General features: G+C 39.3%; 3 protein-coding genes across 5 annotated transcripts in view; all 3 read left to right on the top strand.

Annotated features, from left to right (window-relative positions):
- The window catches only part of LOC123683318 (ankyrin repeat and fibronectin type-III domain-containing protein 1), a 124,335-nt gene that overhangs the window by 44,779 nt on the left and 63,435 nt on the right, over positions 1–16,121 (top strand). For 2 of the 3 annotated variants that reach the window (XM_045622273.1, XM_045622276.1), the window contains exons 2-5: positions 4,293–4,459; positions 4,525–4,714; positions 6,408–6,578; positions 8,187–8,404. In XM_045622273.1, the coding sequence (XP_045478229.1) occupies positions 4,293–4,459; positions 4,525–4,714; positions 6,408–6,578; positions 8,187–8,404 (746 nt within the window). Of the gene's footprint in view, positions 1–4,292; positions 4,460–4,524; positions 4,715–6,407; positions 6,579–8,186; positions 8,405–13,352; positions 13,707–16,121 lie in introns of those variants that run through there. The other variant, XM_045622277.1, reaches the window with a different exon arrangement.
- On the top strand, positions 485–1,098 carry LOC123683320. The gene is made up of 2 exons (XM_045622279.1): positions 485–916; positions 968–1,098. Exons 1-2 carry the CDS (start codon positions 590–592, stop codon positions 1,037–1,039), a joined length of 399 nt encoding a protein of 132 aa, XP_045478235.1. The 5' UTR covers positions 485–589; the 3' UTR covers positions 1,040–1,098.
- Positions 1,282–3,145, top strand: LOC123683319. Its single transcript, XM_045622278.1, has 2 exons — positions 1,282–1,467; positions 1,823–3,145. Exon 2 carries the CDS (start codon positions 1,832–1,834, stop codon positions 2,852–2,854), a length of 1,023 nt encoding a protein of 340 aa, XP_045478234.1. The 5' UTR covers positions 1,282–1,467; positions 1,823–1,831; the 3' UTR covers positions 2,855–3,145.

Below are 16,121 nucleotides of genomic sequence, written 5' to 3'. Positions count from 1 at the left end.
CCGCAAAGACGCATCTGCAGAGACGCGCAAAATACGATCCTGAGACGAGCCGTAAATGCACCATGGTTTGTCAGCAACGTACGGATACATGAAGACCTGCAAATACCATTCCTAGATGACCATCTGAAAGATCTGAGCGTGAAGACCTGGATCACCAGGTATATCAGTTGTGATTAATCACTTTCCTCTTAATTATCATTACCGAAAATAAATAAGAGAAGATAATACGGCTGCCAAGTTTGCATAGAGATTAAAATACCGACCCACGTTCGTGATCTGCCAACCGCTGCACCATTCCAAAGGGAAATTTTCCAAAAAAAAAACACGATTTCATCCATCACGCACACAGCGTGAAGGTTTCCATCATTAAAAAAAATCGATATGGCGTTCGACACATTCGTCATTATTTATTCTTCGTGTACGAAATGATATAGATACGAAGAATAAACATGGAATCGTTAATCGGACGAATAGATTAGATTTTCCATCGAAACTTCCACGCTATAATCCATCACGTACACGTTAATTCGATCGCGATATGCCCAGATCGCTTTCCGTGCGCACCAAGTGAGGTTAGTCATAGAATTTCATGAGGTCATTCATGGACGGAAACGAGGTCGGTTCGAACCCCGAAGTCATCAGGAGGAGATCTATGGTCAAGAACCACAGAAAAATCACGTTGGATCATTTCAACTACTTGAAAATATGGGAGCAAATGCTGAACACACAGAGGAAAGTTGTGACGGGACAACACTTCGAAATCATAGAGTCTACGATCATAGAAGAAAAAGACAAGACCAGTAACTATGGGAAAGAACATAAAAATAATAAAATCCTAGTAGTTGAACCAAGAATTACGACATCTAAAATAAATTCCACAAAACAGTCGACAAAACCTAGGATTGTAGGTGTTGTAGTAAGTTAACTAACCAAATAACAACGAAATTCTTCATTATCATTGTTTCAGTATAAATTTCCTAGCCAATACCAAAAAGACGTACTTGACATAGTCATAGGAAGAAGATGGCACGACAATTGACTTCATCACGTAGATTTATAATGTTGTTTGTAGAAAATCGAAATATATTGTAGAATTTCTCTTCGTTTATCTTTCCATCGATCATCCAAACAAATTGGCAATAAGACAGCTTCTCTTAAGTGCCTCGCGCAAATAAACATCTGATAGCATTTTTGAACCAAGTCCGATACAGATATTGAATCATGGTAGGTAAGTACCTATTTATCAATGTTATCTTTCTTATCTTCTCGCTTTTGGAAACAAAAGTGGGTTAGTTCAGTTTTTGTCTCGAAGCTAGGCGATGTTCAGATAGCTTTTTGGTGAAAATGCAACTTCGGTAAGCTTTGGAATCTGAAGAAGCATTCGAATCGAAATAATCTACCATTTTTCAATGTGAACCCTTTTTTGCGTGGAACTCTGACTTAACTCATGTAATTTCAAAAATTGTGGTAAGTAGATAACTACGTATTCATAATAATATTCATTTTAAGTTATTTATCGTTTCATGTACACATGTTTAGACTAAAAGAAATGAGATTATCAATGATATTGATTAAGCTGCAGTGTTGGCCATAAATTTTAACACGTTTAACTTGTTAAGACATAAATTGCACACATGTTTTTCTTTCAATATAATTAGAACCTGTTATTCAGTGAACAGAATTATTATTTCAGATTTAAATATAGATTAAATTTATAATTTCGAGAGGACATTATATCCACATAATAAACAAATCATCACTTGAAAATCTGTGCCTCTGACAATAACATCTATAAATACACCCTGAATTTTTTTCCTTCCAGTCAATCACTATGGGTTCCTCAATGTCTTCAAATGTAGGCGACCGACGAGCTAACGCCCTAAGACGGTCCCAAAGAAAGTCCCTGACAGGAGCCTGTTCTTCCATCGACAAAGTCATCAAAGCCTTGAAGAACTACAAGGGAACCGAAGACAGCGAAGAATACAAGAACATGAAAGTACGGATCATCCAAGTAGAGAAAAACCTCCAAAAAGTACCCGAATCGCAGAAACAGTTCAAAACCCTCCATGAGGTAACCAAACAGAAGATAAAAACAGCGTTCGAAATGTTAGAGAATAGAACCCTGGAGAACACCCAAGCCGCCCAGTCCAGGGGTATCATCCTGAACGGAAACGGCATGAAGCCACCATCACCGAACACCAGAAAAACGATAGAAGAATTGAGAACGCAGGAGCAGCTGAGTAAAGACACCACTCCTGCTCAATCTCCAACGAACGAAAACAAAAGAAACTCCCTCCTGTTACGCATGTCCAAATTCACCCTCCCCAAGAGAGAATCCAAGTCTTCAGAGTCCGAGGTGCAAGAAGTGACGGTTGAGGTGCACAAATCTCCGGAAGCTACGAGAAAATCCATAATGAAATACGGAGTTCCGGTCTTGCCAAGTCCTCCACATAACAGTCCTCCAAAATTGGTGTCTTTCAACACGCCAGACCACTTTGAAGACACCTTATTGAAGCACGAGAAGCGTCTGAAGATCATCAAGCAGGACATAGCTAACCTGGAGATCCGCATCAGCGAGTTCATTGGCAAGAAGGACGGAAAGCACTACAACAACCTAAAGGTGTCCCTGGAACAGATGGAGGAAGAACTGGATGGCATCCGGGAAGAGGAGCTCTTGGATCAGGTGGAGTTGTGCCAGAATTACATTAAGAGCTGTTATAACTTCTTGGAGTCGAAAGCTCTAGAGGAGGATGATGTAGACGACGATCTTTTCACGAATTATACTGATTCGAAGATTTTTGGCAGTACCCATGACTTGTTGGAAGGACATAATGTTAGAACGACGGCAATATGAGACGTGTGATGTCCAATTGTAGCGAATTGTTTAATATTTTCATTTCGAATATTGTTATCGTGTAAAAGTATCCAGTGAATTTTGGAGTCGTTCGAAGAAGACAATTTCGATCCTCTCTTTAAATTTTCAATGGCGAATTACAATAGTGTTAAATAAAGATAGATGGTTAAGTTTTATTGTTGATGACTTAGTTTCAGGTTCAAGAGATGTTTTCTCTTGAAGATATACATATCTCTAATATTCTCGTATGTTTATATATTTTGAGGTTTTCGAAATAAATATTGGAAGAAGTTTTTTTTATTATTCCAATTCTAACTAAAATTGAATTCATAGCTGAATTAGGGGGATAAAATGTTTATTGTTTTTTTTTTTTAGTTTTAATTATTTAGGAATTGTTTAATGAAAATGTTCATCAAAATTGGTGGTGATGAGAAATTGGTAATCATAAGCAAAACATAATTTTCTAATAAAATAAGAATGTATAATACAATCTTACAAAACAGTATTTGGATTTGATCTAAATTGATACGAACAACCCAATTGAATTTATAGAAATCCTTCACATTTCTTATTATCCATATGAATATCAGAATTTTTTTTTCTATCATTACATCACATTTTGACACTTATTTTCTGCTTCTGGTCCAGATTGTACATGCAATCCTGCACGTATCTAACAGCAGCCTTCCTGAACTCCCTAACTTGATCGTTATTCTTTGGATCTACGTTGTCAAGTTCGATATTTTTCTGCAAGAAAAACTCTTCGAACTTTTTATATTCTGATATCTGTTCGAACGTATCCACTTTCTCCATTTCCTTGTACATTTTCTCGATATCCTTCGTGATCTTTTCAATCTTATCCAAAGCTTCTTCTTCGTACGACAACATATTATTAACAGTACGTCCAACTTCCCTGACTATATGCGAGGAGGTCTCAAGGGTGTTCCTTCGTGAAGCCGGTTGGCAAGCTTGTTCGCTGATCTCTGGCGTGGTCGAAGGTGAGATCCCGGGTGGTTTTAGGGCAGATCCCTGGACACAAACGTTGGCGGGACATTTTCTTCTAACGAAAGATTCCTCCAGTTGGGACTGGGGGTTCATGGAGTTCAATGGAGCCTTCGTGGATGACGTGGTGGGGGGATTCTGCCGGAAACTCTCATCTGCTAGACCGTTCGATCTGTAGGAGGACATCTTGTAGACATTTTGACTGATTTTCGGCGAGATTGACATTTGCCCATGGGCGGATTTTGACTAGGACATGACATTTTGACATGACAGTTTCGAAGTTTTGCGACTAGGTCATATGACAATTTAGGATCGAAGAGAACGCTGGTTTTATTCCTCTGAAAGATATGTTGCTCTCAAACTAGGGCTCTGCTACTTTTTCTTTTACAGGCTGCAAGTATGAGACCTCAAAACTACCAATTTCTATTTTTTCCAGTGCTCAGTTAGCAGCGAGCAGAATCGACCAGAGAGCCTCCTGCGCTGGACTTGAAGGAGCAGCCAGGGCAGTGAGAAAACCTCCACCTCTCCTGAGATCCAGAACCCTACCAGCCATCATCGTACCAGGAGTGAACATCCTGCAAACCCAGCTTGGTACGAATCAAGGTAAATCATAACCCTGTTTACATCTCCTACTACTTCTCAATCACAAGCCTTTAATAATGTTACAGAAACTTGTCAAACACAGGAGATCCGCCCTAACAGGCTATCTGCACTGTCCAGATTCCACCCTACTAGGATTTCCTTTAGTAAGGATGACACGGTGGCTTTGGATGTTAGAAGGAAGAGTGCTGTCAGCAAGTTGTGTGGAAACGGCAACTACGGTCCAGAAAGAGGGGCAGATGGTGGTCTTATTTTAAGGTGAGTCACAATTCGTTAAGTCAGAAATTAACTCAGCAGATGTGGAATCCTGTGAGATATTTATTCCCAGCTTACAACGATCTTCTTGCTTTAGCTTACATTGGAAATCAATGAAGTCTTTATTGATGTAGTAGGTATATCGAAAATAGCTTTTGTGTCAGGACAATTGATCTTGAGAAGATCTTGTATTGGCTTCTTTGGTTTTATCCCACTGGTGAGTCATCCTAGAGTTTCCAAAAAGAAATAATGTCTGTTCAAACTTAGTGTTGTCTATAAAAAACGATCGAAATGAAGCTAAATACTTTGGGGTGGAAGTTATCCAGATTAAATTGGACGAAAGAAACTCTTATAGTCGTCTCTTTAATCTCTGAACAGAGTTGGTTGGATGTCCAAAAATCTTTCCAACACTTATTATTCATTAAATAAATTCCCATTTCAATGAAATTCTCCAGGAATCTGTTGTCTGCGCCTTTGAAGGATATTGTGAAAGTTTTTGGAGTAACAATATTCAAACAACGAGTAGGTGGCAGACATCATCATATTTTCTCCAGAGCAAAAATAATTCAGAAGCGTTGTTTCCATCTCTTTGTGTCAAGGTTGGACCCATCTCTAATACCCTGACGTTTCTGACATTTCGACCACCCCTCTCCAGAGACGGCTTGGACGTGGGTCATTCACGAACACGTCACCGATGAGAGATAGCGGGTTATACTTTTATCTCTCTTTTCGAGAGCGGAGCTCGGTTGAAAATAGAGGTGGGAAATTGGAGCCTTTTCAGAGAGATGTTTCATTTCGAATCCCGTCGAATCATCTGGGTTCCGATTAGGCACGTGATTTCATTAGGCCGATGAGTGCCTTTTCGCGTAGAGCGTTTAAGTGGGCATCCGGGAATATTTCAATTAAAATCGGTAGCGTCGAGATTTAGGAGGCGCGCAGCTGTTTTTTTTTTTTGCGACAGTTGGGACGCGATTCTTGGAGGGATGCTTCGGGATGCTAGGATTCATCGAGTTGTTTTTCTAAAACGGGAATTGGACGGTTAAATAGGAGTTTTGATGCATGCTCTTTTATTAATTAATTGACTGCTGAATTTTTTATCGATGAAGCAAGATACTGATCTAAAATTTTAGTGTGTTATACATTGAGCACTTTCAACAGAAAGATCGGCAGCGTAAGATGGGTATCAGTTTGGTAACATTAGTATTCTCTGCTGGACGGGTTGCTCCTTTTCTTGACAGCAATAGACCAATAGGGTCCTTCTTTAAGGTACATTATGATGAGACAATTTGCTGTTATAATATCAATTTTTATTTCTAAGTTTGCTTAGGGTATTATTACTTTTTTATTCTTCAATATACGGGAAATTTATTCAGAGTAACATTTGAGAACGTGGATAAACGTTAATAAATTTGCTACCAAAGATGGCGACTGTTCCGTAGCTTACGCTCCTTAGAAGAAACTAATAGAATGCGTTCAGCAGAAAATTCATAGAATATTGACAACTGTTCCGAAACTGTTGAGTTTGCTGAACGCGCCCATTCACTCTCGATCTACAACAAACGTTTTTTCTACTAAACTACGAGAGCTAGGAACGGTAAGCGGGGTTAGAATCTCCGATCCATATTTGTACAAATTCCAAACATCGATCATATAAAAACTTCTGTTTCAAAACTTTAAATGGTGCTATTGTCCGTAGAGTTCCTGCCCCTCACGTGGTTGCTGCAAGGGCCTATAGAATAACCAGTCCCAGCAGCTGCAATACTACCCTCTTCAAACTAGGAAGGTTCCTCAACAACCAGAATGGCGGCGAGAAGAACCAGATCAGGGTGGACGAGGCTAACGTCACCAGAAGGCTCAGCTGGGAAAGGTAAGGACAACAAGGTTATCGCCTGATGGATACAAATCTAAGAGTGAAAGAGACCGATAGGAAAACCCCTTTTTACATTCGCAATTGATGGTTAGCTGCACTTCCGACAACATCGACACTTTCAAACCGCCCAACCTACCTCACTCTTCATTACCGCGCCGAGACAAACACTGACCCTTGTAGCACCCCTTCATCAATCAACCTTACCTCCTCCAACGGAACGGTTTTCACCCCGTTCGACGTCCTTATCGAGACCCATCGATTCCTGTCGCGTAGGAGGGACTCCAGACGTCCTCCGGAAGACTTCCCGGAACAAATCCCCACTCATTCCGTGACAGCCACAATAACATTACTCCCACGCCGGTCACTCGAGAATCCGGGAGATCGACTTAATCACGTGCCCTTCAGGAGAACCTGGGGGAGGTTGGGGAGGGTGGCTGCCGCCCTCAGGGAGCGGTCGAAGCCCTCGTGACCTCGCCCTCCCCTCCCCGCTCATGATCTGTGGGGGGTGCCTCGGTAATTTTTGTTTATTCGACTCTCGCCCCTCCGGGGAAAGATTGATTTATTAGCCTTTTTCGGAAGGGGTGCATGGTGGGGGTTTTCTCCACGTATCGGATTTCTGCGATTAGCTCTCCGGTGTGTTTGATGTAAGGCCGCGATTGATTGGATTTTTCGGGTTTGCCGGCGGTGAATGATGTTTTTTTCAATCGGTGGCTTGGTGGTTAATTGAAATCTCGAAGGCGGTCTGATCGAGAAGGCTTTCGGTCTTTCGTCTTGGGTAAATGTGGAATAGTTGCCCACGTTTTTGAGAAGGGTGATTGTCAAACAGAACATTGTGATGATTTCATCCTTTGAAGAAAATAGTTTGAATAATTTGATGATTGGAGAGACAAAGGAAAATGATAGATTTCTTGGTTAATTTTGAGAAAAAAAAGTCCTTTAAACATGGACCCACAAACGCTTTGTTTTTGAGATATAGGGTGTTTCTTGTAGTCATAATTTTTTATGAGGATAACACCAGTTTATCGAATCTTTATTAATCTTCGCTACAGATTGGGTAAATAAGTACCAAAACTTATAATTAATTCATTCAACATAGCATACTAACGGGATCTTTATTATAAATTGGATCTTCTCGAGGATAACTAAAGAATTGTTCGGAATTTTCTTCAAAATCGGTAGCAGATACGACAAAACTACAGGAAACCGAAAAGTATTGAACTGGACCAAAGTTCCTTTTCACATTTTTTTAAACTACCAGTGGTCCACCAAAAAAAAGTTCTGCTGGAGAGAAGTGGGTACTGCTACAGAAAAAATATCATCCTGTAGATTTGCATTCAAAATTAGCATATCACACGATAAAAACCTTAAATTTGAATATCTATGTCAAATTTAAATTGAATATCTTGTGAAGGGGAGGTGCTATGAGAGAAAAACTTGAAAAAAATCTAATTTTGACACCCTGTATCTTTTTTACTGAAATGATCCGTTAGTACCTCCATTTAAGAAACACCCTGTATTTGCTTTATTTTTCAATTTCCAAACATTCTAAACGAGTCCCATAAACGAGGATAGATTCTTATTTTTTAATTCTTATATTTTTCGAAGGAGGGACACCCTGAACACCCGTCTACCCAGGTCCTCCAGCATCGACTCGATGGTGGAGGCGGTCTGGGCCGAAACAGTGACGGCGGTGTCTCCGCCAGAGCTGCTCCCAACGACGCCCCAGGTCCAGGAGAAGCGGCTGTCGCTGAGACCGGACAGGCCTTTGGCGTTGGTGTCGCCCTCTGTCGGGCGGAGGATGAAGGGACAGAGGGGAATCAACGGTAAGTCGATTGTTTAGTGAATTAATCTATTTCTGAAAGTTTCAACACGTAAGCGCAAGTTGACTTTGAGAATGTGGGTAAATATTCGTTGGCGTTACCATAGAAACCATTGCCAACTGGTATTAACCAATGAAACGTCAAGACTTCCTACTGTTGCTGTGGTAACAAAGTCAACGTTGCTATGGTAACCCATGTTAGGTAAGCCAACTTAAGTGCGCTTTCCTACTATCATAATTTGAACATGGACAACTACAATGAGGGAATATTTGAAAAGCTTGAAATAATTAATAAACCGAATGGAAACTAACAATAAACGGATATTTGACATTTGAAAAAATCACAATCTGTTTCGAAAATAATCCTTCAGCATAAGAACTCTTAATTGTTCTGGGGTTCATAACATAGTAGCATCTTGACATCGCTTGGAAAACTCTTCATTAGGGAAAGTAAACAGTGGATTGTTAATTGGTATTAAGTCAAAATTGAGCAAATAACATTCCAATGGTGGTGAATAAAAATATTGAAAATGAAATATTTTATCCAAAAACTTTTTTTTGTTTGAATAATTCATCAATTTCAACGAACTTCCTGATACAATATGTCCAATTTTCAAAATGAAGCCTGCCAAAGCAGATTCATCACGAATATAATTCCATATGTGACCTCGTGAACCTCGTGAAAAAAACAGCATCTTCAAGAGGTCCTTCACTGGTCTACGTCAGCTTTTCTTCTCGACCTGTCAAGTACCTACTCATACATTCAACGAAGGACGTGAAAGTAGTTTCGATTATCGTTACCGTTCTCCCACCCCGTTTTTCCGTGGAAAACTTCATACAACCGTCTCGACGTAAATCCGTAACACTTTTTATCGCTTTCAATTATAATGAAATTCCTTCGACTAAAGCGTCATTTTTCGTTTAAGGACGGAAATCTCCTCGGTCGCAGTAGTCTATTATTCGCGCTCTCCGTTAGGAAAAACTGGAAAATTTCCAGTTCGACAACGGAAATTTTTGCTGGAGAGGGATATTCTCACGACACGAGTCGCCACTGTCTCGACAAGTTTTCTAGCTAGGAGAAAAATTCTCAGAATATTTGCGTTTCAGTTATTACATATTTTTCTCGGTGAAATCGCCTGTGTTTGGAATGAAGCATCTTTTGAAGCTATATCTTTACCGCATCCGCCATTACGTAAATTTAATTTCAACATCAAAGACGGCCAGTTTCAATATAACGAGAACTAAAATTGTGTATAATGGTTATGTATTCATACATAAAAAAAAATTTATAAGTCTATTTTAAAAGAGTACTTCGAGTTGTTAAAACAAAATTTGTTGTTGGGCGCATAAAAAAATTTGTGGACTAAAAAGGAATAAAATTTTAACAATTCAATAGCATTAAAACACGTAACAAGAAATTTCCATTGGTTTCAGTCAGTAATTTTTGTATTTTTTTGTGAATTTGAATGTTGCCAATAAGCATTCGTTGATAGTTTCGTTGAAATTGAGTGAGATATACAGTTCTCCTTCAGAATTACCCAAAATACTACGTAAAATATACTATATATTTAGACATGAAAGAATAAACGAGAAATTGCTCTAAAAAAATTTAGGAAATTAGGAAACACATTTTCCTGCGTTGTTAGTATTGAGTAAGCTGTTAACTACTAAATGATAAGGCATAAAACAATGTGATAACGATGTAACGTTACAATTTCCGCATTGTTTTTTTAAGGTGATTCTTGACTCAGTTCAATTTTCATTTATTCACTATATTAGTTCGGCTAGTTTTATGCCCCTGTTTTAGATCAGAGAGCAACTTTAATACTCTGATGTCTCTGGAAAATGATCTGGCTTATGAGACGCCGCGTTTATCAATGTGTATTTTTCTCAGATGTCTTATAAAATGAGAATGAACGAACAAAATTAGTGTTATATTTATGATTATGGAATTTTCTTCAATGAAAGTGAAAGTTCTAAATAAAAACGCTGTTGAAATGACCTGAAACTAATATAGGTACGTACAAAAAAAACAAACATATGTTGAACATCTTATAATTCAAATTGAATCATCGCATATGAATTCATAAGCCTTCTTTTCAAGATCTGACGAATATTTCATCCAGAATTCATAATGATGAGGGGAAGTACATACAGTGTTCTAATTAAAATAATGATCGTAGCAACAATCAATATTTTTAATTGGAGACCAAATTATACACTGACTTTCCGTATTCTCGTTGAGTGCTTCGAAGAAGCTTTCAAAATACGCGATGGAAATTTTTCTGAGGGAAGTTGTTTTTCGCTGCACTCGGCTTATCCCCAGAATAAAGGATATTTTTCCACGTCGTTGTTGGAAAAATCCACTTGCTTATTATTTCTTATTTCGTTGGAACAGGACTAAGATAAGGGTTTCGGAGGCGCGGATATATATTTGTCGTGAAATATAAGGATAAGTTATTACCGCTAATGGTTTCCTTCAGTTACCATAGACGTTTCAAGAGATATCGTCACTAAGTCGGTTGAAAAAAGGTTGTTTTTTCATTTCTAATTGTTTGATGGTCGGATGTAATAACAGAATCCTCAGCACTCAGCAATAAATGATGAAAACATGAATATTATAATGTCATTGTTGTCGGTTAGCTCACTGACATTGGGTGTGAATTTCAAGTGACTATTTTACGTTTTTAGGAGATAGAAAGGGTGTTTCAATAAAATAATTCATTTCAAATAACCCGTTATCTGGGAAGCACCCGTTACCAAAAATGGAACGATACACACATCAACTATGCATTGAAATTGTTGAAATTCACTACAAAACTGGTGAAAATTCTTGAAAAGTCTCTCCATTCTCAATGTGTCACTGTTTGATGTGGTTTTTGAATGGTGGTGAGAATGGAACTTACTTATTCAAAAAGGAGGTTGATGCAACTGTAATGGTGAATGGATTGCGCTACAGAGGTATGATTAATGATTTTTTCTGGCTAAAATCGGAAGATATTGATGCGGACGACATTTTTCATTGTCAACAAGACGGCGCTACGTGCCACACAAACAATCGTAACTTTGCAAGAAAATTTTCCTGGACGTGTAAGTTCTCGGAGAGGTGGTTACAATTGGCCGCCGAGATTTTGTGATTTAACATCTTTAGACTTTTTTCTTTGGGGCCACGTGAAGGATCTATGCCAATGCTCCACAATCGATTCAAGTTCTTCTTGAAGATCGAATTCGTGAAGATATCGAGGACATACTGCCGCGAATGTGCAAATTGGGGCAACTGATATCTTTTTCCATCGTTAATGGCATACCTTCTTCTTTTAGTTCAACAGAATGAGGTGAAACATTTTCAAAACTTGGAACTATTTAAAAATAATATTACGTTATCTTCTACTGCAACAGACCTCAAGAATTTTCCGCCGTTGTGTCATAACTATCTATAGGGTGTTTTTTTCGAGGTATATAACTTTAAGTTGACATTACTGTTCAAGATGGTGACCAATTTAACAGCTGTCAAGTGATTTATTCTCAGTTTGGTTTGGCAATTCATGATGAATAGACTCACGCCTAACCAACGCTTGCAAATAGTGCAATTTCATTTCGGAAATAATGGTTCTGTGCGGAATACGTATCGCGCACTACGTCCATTTTATTTTGTTCAGCGATGAAACGCACTTCTGGTTGAATGGCTACGTCAACAAACAAAACTGCCGCATTTGGAGTGAAGCTAATCCTCAAGTGTATGTCGAAACACCGTTACATCCAGAAAAACTGACTGTTTGGTGCGCTTTATGGGCTGATGCAATCATTGGTCCGTACTTCTTCAAAAACGATGATGGTCAGAACGTTACAGTCAATGGTGATCTGTATAGAGCCATGATTACTCACTTTTTCATTCCTGAATCGAACAACCACGATGTCCAAGAGCTGTGGTTCCAACAAGACGGCGCAACATGTCACACAGCTCGTGCCACAATCGATTTATTGAAAGACACGTTTGATGACCGCCTGATTTCACGTTTTGGACCTGTGAATTGGCCTCCAAGATCTTGTGATTCAACACCGCTAGACTACTTTCTGTGGGGCTATGTAAAGTCATTGGTCTATGCGGATAAGCCACAAACCGTTGACCATTTGGAAGACAACATGCGCCGTGTTATTGCAGATATACGGCCACAAATGTTGGAAAAAGTAATCGAAAATTGGACGTCCACATTGGACTACATCCGAGCCAGCCGTGGCGGTCATATGCTAGAAATCATATTTGAAATGTAATGCCACAAGATTATCTTGCGGATTAATAAAATTCATGTCAATCGAATAATCCATCGATGTTTTATTGCAATTTAAAGTTCTATAGCTCTAAAAAAACACCCTTTATTAGGCGGATTTGTACGATCATTGAAATTTGCATTCAGATCATGAAGAAATGCGAGGATACATATCAATGAAGCCTGATAACTTCAACACTCTATGCCGTATGTTTTTCGAAATTTTTATATCAGATATGACGATGAATGCAACCTAAAGGATTAAGAACATTTTTAGCTCAAACTTTGAAAATTACGTACGATTAAGCAAAAAAAAAGAACATCGCCATATTCCAGATCACAAAAACGCCAAAAGTCAACGGATCAACTCAAAAAAGGAAATTGGTAATAAAAACTATATAACGTGAAATTAATATGCGGTAGCAACATTCCAAATAACCAACCCTAACAACATATTTTTGCGGTAAATATTCAAACCATCTCTCTTATCCGAAGAATGATCAACCGATTTCGGAAAATTCGGCCGCCGAAGCGACTCCTCGCCGACGACCCATCAGCGTTTCAGAAATAAGGACAGAAGTACAAACTCCGTTATCTCGTCCAAGAACGAGTCGTTAGAAAAAGACGACCTGTTTTCGAACGCGCCGCGTCTCAGACAAAGAGCCACCACGAACAATCGGTTGACTAGCCAGCCCGCCTACCTGTCGTGGTCAAGCGATGTCAACGAGTGCTTCGTTCTTACACGAAAAGTGCAAAAATGACATCGTCGTCGAATCGTCGAAAAACGGACGTATCGCCATAGTTTCCGCCGCTTTTCGAACGTCGACGGTTTTTCCGAAGCGTCTCTGTTTACGTTTCGAGTGCAAGGTGTTTCGAAACAGGTGCGAATCGGCTTTTTGAGGTTAGGCGTTCGTTCGTTTCGACTGTTTTCCGCACGGAAATTTCGGGTTTTCTAATGTTAGTGAGTGGTTTTTCCAGTGCGCGGGTTAATGAAGAGCGATAAGCTGGCGGTTGTCTTCAGGATTAAGAAAAAATACGGTAAGAAAAATCCGCTAATCAACTTTTACTTAGTAATTGATAATTAGTTTGAGGCCTCGCATTGTCTGCCGTGAATTTTTGTTATGAAAGCGAAGAAGGCTATTAAGACCAAATGAGGTCGTAATCATTGTCGGTCCGCAATTGGAATTGTCAAGGCGATTTGCAATTTCGACTGGTACTTTTTGCGATTGGTACTTCGAAAGGTCGTTAGTTAGAATGACCGTGTGGATACCTACAACAGAGAAAACGTTCACATTTTTCGTTTTATCGATATTGCTTCCTAATAGGTTTTGTTTCCTGTGTTCGATTGTTGTTCGAAATATATTCCGAGTTGATCAATGTTGTTTATAGCTACAGATCAATAGGACTACTATGCGAAAGTTCGTTACTCCGGTACTACTGCCAGAACTTGATTTCTACAACATAAACGTATTATTAATTTCATTACTTTATGTTGTGCTGTTTCTTTTTAAATTCAAGTTGATCAATTGTCGATTATTTCCCGAAATATTTAGTAGTCTAACTCACATACATACGAGCATACATAGGAGTACAACTTTGCTTCCGCCATTTTTTTCCCGAAATTCAGGCTTTATTCAAAAAAACTGGTTATACATTTATGATTTAAAGTATTTTCCATCGCTAGCCACTACTTTCTCCCATCTTTCGGGCATCGTACGAATCCCGCATTGAAAAAAGTGGTCTAATTTTTTACTTCTTCATAAGTCCGGAAGTGCTAGTCAGCCAGGCCGTGTGCCATTGATCAAAACAAGTGATAGTCCGAGGGAGCATCGTCTGGAAAATACGGCGGGTGGGGAAGAGAAGGACTTCCCATTTCAACGTTTCCAAGTATGTCTTGACCACTTTCGCAATGTGGGATCGAGCATTGTCATGATTTAAAATCACTTTATCATGTATTGCGGCCGTTTGTCTTTCAATGCTTGGATTAAACGCATCAATTGTGTTCGACAATGATCGCCTGTGATTGTTTCAGTCGGTTTTAAGAACTCATAATACACTACGCCGAGCTGGTCCCACCAAATACTGAGCATGACCTTGAAACCGTGAATATCTGGTTTGGCCGGAGACGTAGAAGCATAGCCGGGATATTCCCATGATTTTCTGCGCTTTGAATTATCGTAATGAACCCCTTCCGTCTTTGCTTTGCAAGCAGCTGTTCACAAGGAAACAAACGCCGTTCAACATCTCTCGGCTTCAACTCGTACGGCACCCAATTTCCTTGTTTCTGAATCATTCCCACGACTTTCAGGTGTTTTTAAATGATTTGTTGCGGTACTACCAATATTCCTGCCAATTCTTGTTGCGTTTGACACAAGTTTTGATCAAGTAACACCTCCAATTCTGCAACTTCGAAAACCTTCTCTCTTCCACCGCCATTCTGATCTTCGACGTCAAAATCGCCGTTTTTGAAGTATTGAAACCACTCTCGGCACGTCCTTTCACTAATAGCGACCTCATCATAGGTATTTCAGAACATTTGATGAGCCTCAGCCGCAGATTTCATCATATTAAAGCAGAAAGTTAAAACCTCCTACAAATGACGAGAATTTGGCTCGTAAGCTGACATGTTTAATCGAGAAAAACTTAATTAAGCAGACACAAATCGACTAATATTTCGATGGCCTTATGTTTACAAATGTATGACATCTACGATCTATTTATTTCGACTACCTCTTACCGCTACATCTTCTATTGCAAAACGGCGGTAACAAAGTTGTACACCTAATACAAAATATGCTCATCAGTTGACGAATCCGTTTGTATTGCAACTTTACGTCTTAGTGATTCACTAAGGTCAAAAAAAAAATAAAAAAAAAACTTTTGGATCATAAATATAATTGCGATAAGGTAATGTTTTATATGTAAATATATGTTGAATTCGAATGGAACCGCAGTGGTAGTGATCATCTACATATGAGCAAAACAATGCACATGGGTACTTTAAACTAGTTCGATAAAAACGCGAGCAGTTCAAAACTCTATCAAACTTTTAATTTCCCCGTTCAACTTTCCTAAGTAGACCCCCTTGTCGGTTTTACCGACTATTCCTTATATCTCGGTAACGCGGAATGGCCCGAGATTCGAAGAACCGGAGATATAATTCCTTCGGTATTTATCTGTTCGTTAACCGCGCGCCGAACTTGAGAGAACCGGGAACAATCGCCGTATACTTCCGCGAAAAGATAAGGACATCATCCTCCGGTCGACAATCCGGAAGTTTCCGTTAGTTTTCCGCGATTTTCATTAAAGTTTTCACTTGTCGCGCGGTAATTTCGATCGAAACGACGCCGGCGACCGAAGATGAGGTTATTAATGGGACAAATAGGAAATCTTGCAGCGCCATCTCTAATTTCGATTCGGGACTTCGACGACTTTTCCGTCCGCAGTTAATTT

Source organism: Harmonia axyridis, chromosome 6 (assembly GCF_914767665.1).
Source record: "Harmonia axyridis chromosome 6, icHarAxyr1.1, whole genome shotgun sequence".
In the NCBI taxonomy this organism is placed as follows: Eukaryota; Metazoa; Arthropoda; class Insecta; order Coleoptera; family Coccinellidae; genus Harmonia; species Harmonia axyridis.
Note: the sequence above shows the minus strand (reverse complement) of the source record. Positions and strands in the feature narration are given on the sequence as shown.

What these genes read in the sequence shown, in the direction of transcription:
- LOC123683319 (XM_045622278.1), top strand. Translation starts at nt 1,832, where the DNA reads ATGGGTTCCTCAATGTCTTCAAATGTAGGCGACCGACGAGCTAACGCC.
- LOC123683320 (XM_045622279.1), top strand. Translation starts at nt 590, where the DNA reads ATGAGGTCATTCATGGACGGAAACGAGGTCGGTTCGAACCCCGAAGTC. An exon ending in CTAGGATTGTAGGTGTTGTA is followed by an intron (nt 917 to 967) that starts GTAAGTTAACTA and finishes TCATTGTTTCAG; the next exon opens with TATAAATTTCCTAGCCAATA.